We start from the raw sequence: 999 nt of genomic DNA, 5'->3' as shown, positions 1-999 counted from the left end.
GGCAGAAGCCGAGGCAGCCGAGCTGCAGGCTATGGTAAGGAAAGCGGTGGCCGATTATAAACCTTCAACTATGCAGTTAGATGAAAAGTGTAAAAATTGCATTGCATTACACCAATGCGGTAGATCGGAGTAAGAGGAAATACTTTTATTGTTGATTTTAATCAGATCATGGTGTTGGTCATTTTGACTGCCATTGGGATTGTTTATATCGTGAACCTCAACACATTAGCACTCCATATAAAGTGATGAGTAAATTGCTGCATTTTTTGTCATTTGTTCCGATTCCTCTCTTTTTGCATCATATTTAGCAGTTTTCGCCCTTCAATTGGAAGGAATATGGCTTTTGGAAGAAGTGAAGGACCATACGAGCGAGTGCAAGGAAAGTCACAAGTGGACTTATTGCACCATGAGGCGATTGTCTACTTACAAGACCCAATGGACGTTCTGCTGCCACAATGTCTTCTCACCCATTCCACACCTACTGGTCTTCTCCATGCTCACTCATTAGTCGAGTCAACTCATGACCACTAACTAACTAACTTCGCCCATTATGAGGTCATGTAAATTTCAAATATTTCTTAATCAAACTTCACTATGGAAATGAATGGGGAATAAAAGGGTCTGCATTTATGGTAAGGCCTTTGCTTTTTGAAGTTGTTATCAGCATGTGATAGTGGTATATTGAGACCCAAAAGGCAGGACCTCAAATTTGACATTAAACAAGTCGTGAACATACATTTGCAGCAAAATATATGAATGCATATCAGGCCTTTGCAGAAGACTGACACGTCGATTCCTATACCCACTTTACTTCATCTACTTTTGGTGTCTCGCTTCCGCCAAAACCAACGACATCTCTTCCTGTTACATTGATACTAATCGCATTATTCATCATGTCAGCATATTATGGACTATCTTCCCAGTTAAATGTCAACGCATATACAAACAAATCCTCAAATACTGCAGTACAAACATTATGCTGCAAAGCGCCACAAGCGG

General features: G+C 40.3%; 1 protein-coding gene across 1 annotated transcript in view; it reads left to right on the top strand. All coding sequences in view use genetic code 11, as the record gives it.

The window, feature by feature from the left end:
- Positions 1-308, top strand: part of EGR_10916 (hypothetical protein) — a gene marked incomplete at both ends in the record, with an annotated part of 1,439 nt that extends 1,131 nt beyond the window's left edge. Inside the window, 2 exons of the mRNA XM_024500165.1 lie at positions 81-129; positions 166-308. Of these exons, the coding sequence (XP_024345421.1) occupies positions 81-129; positions 166-308 (192 nt within the window). The remainder of the gene's footprint in view (positions 1-80; positions 130-165) is intronic.
- Between the last annotated feature and the right edge of the window lie 691 nt (positions 309-999).

Source organism: Echinococcus granulosus (genome assembly GCF_000524195.1).
Source record: "Echinococcus granulosus chromosome Unknown EG_S00302, whole genome shotgun sequence".
Taxonomy (NCBI): domain Eukaryota; kingdom Metazoa; phylum Platyhelminthes; class Cestoda; order Cyclophyllidea; family Taeniidae; genus Echinococcus; species Echinococcus granulosus.
This window is presented reverse-complemented; position numbering and strand designations above follow the sequence as displayed.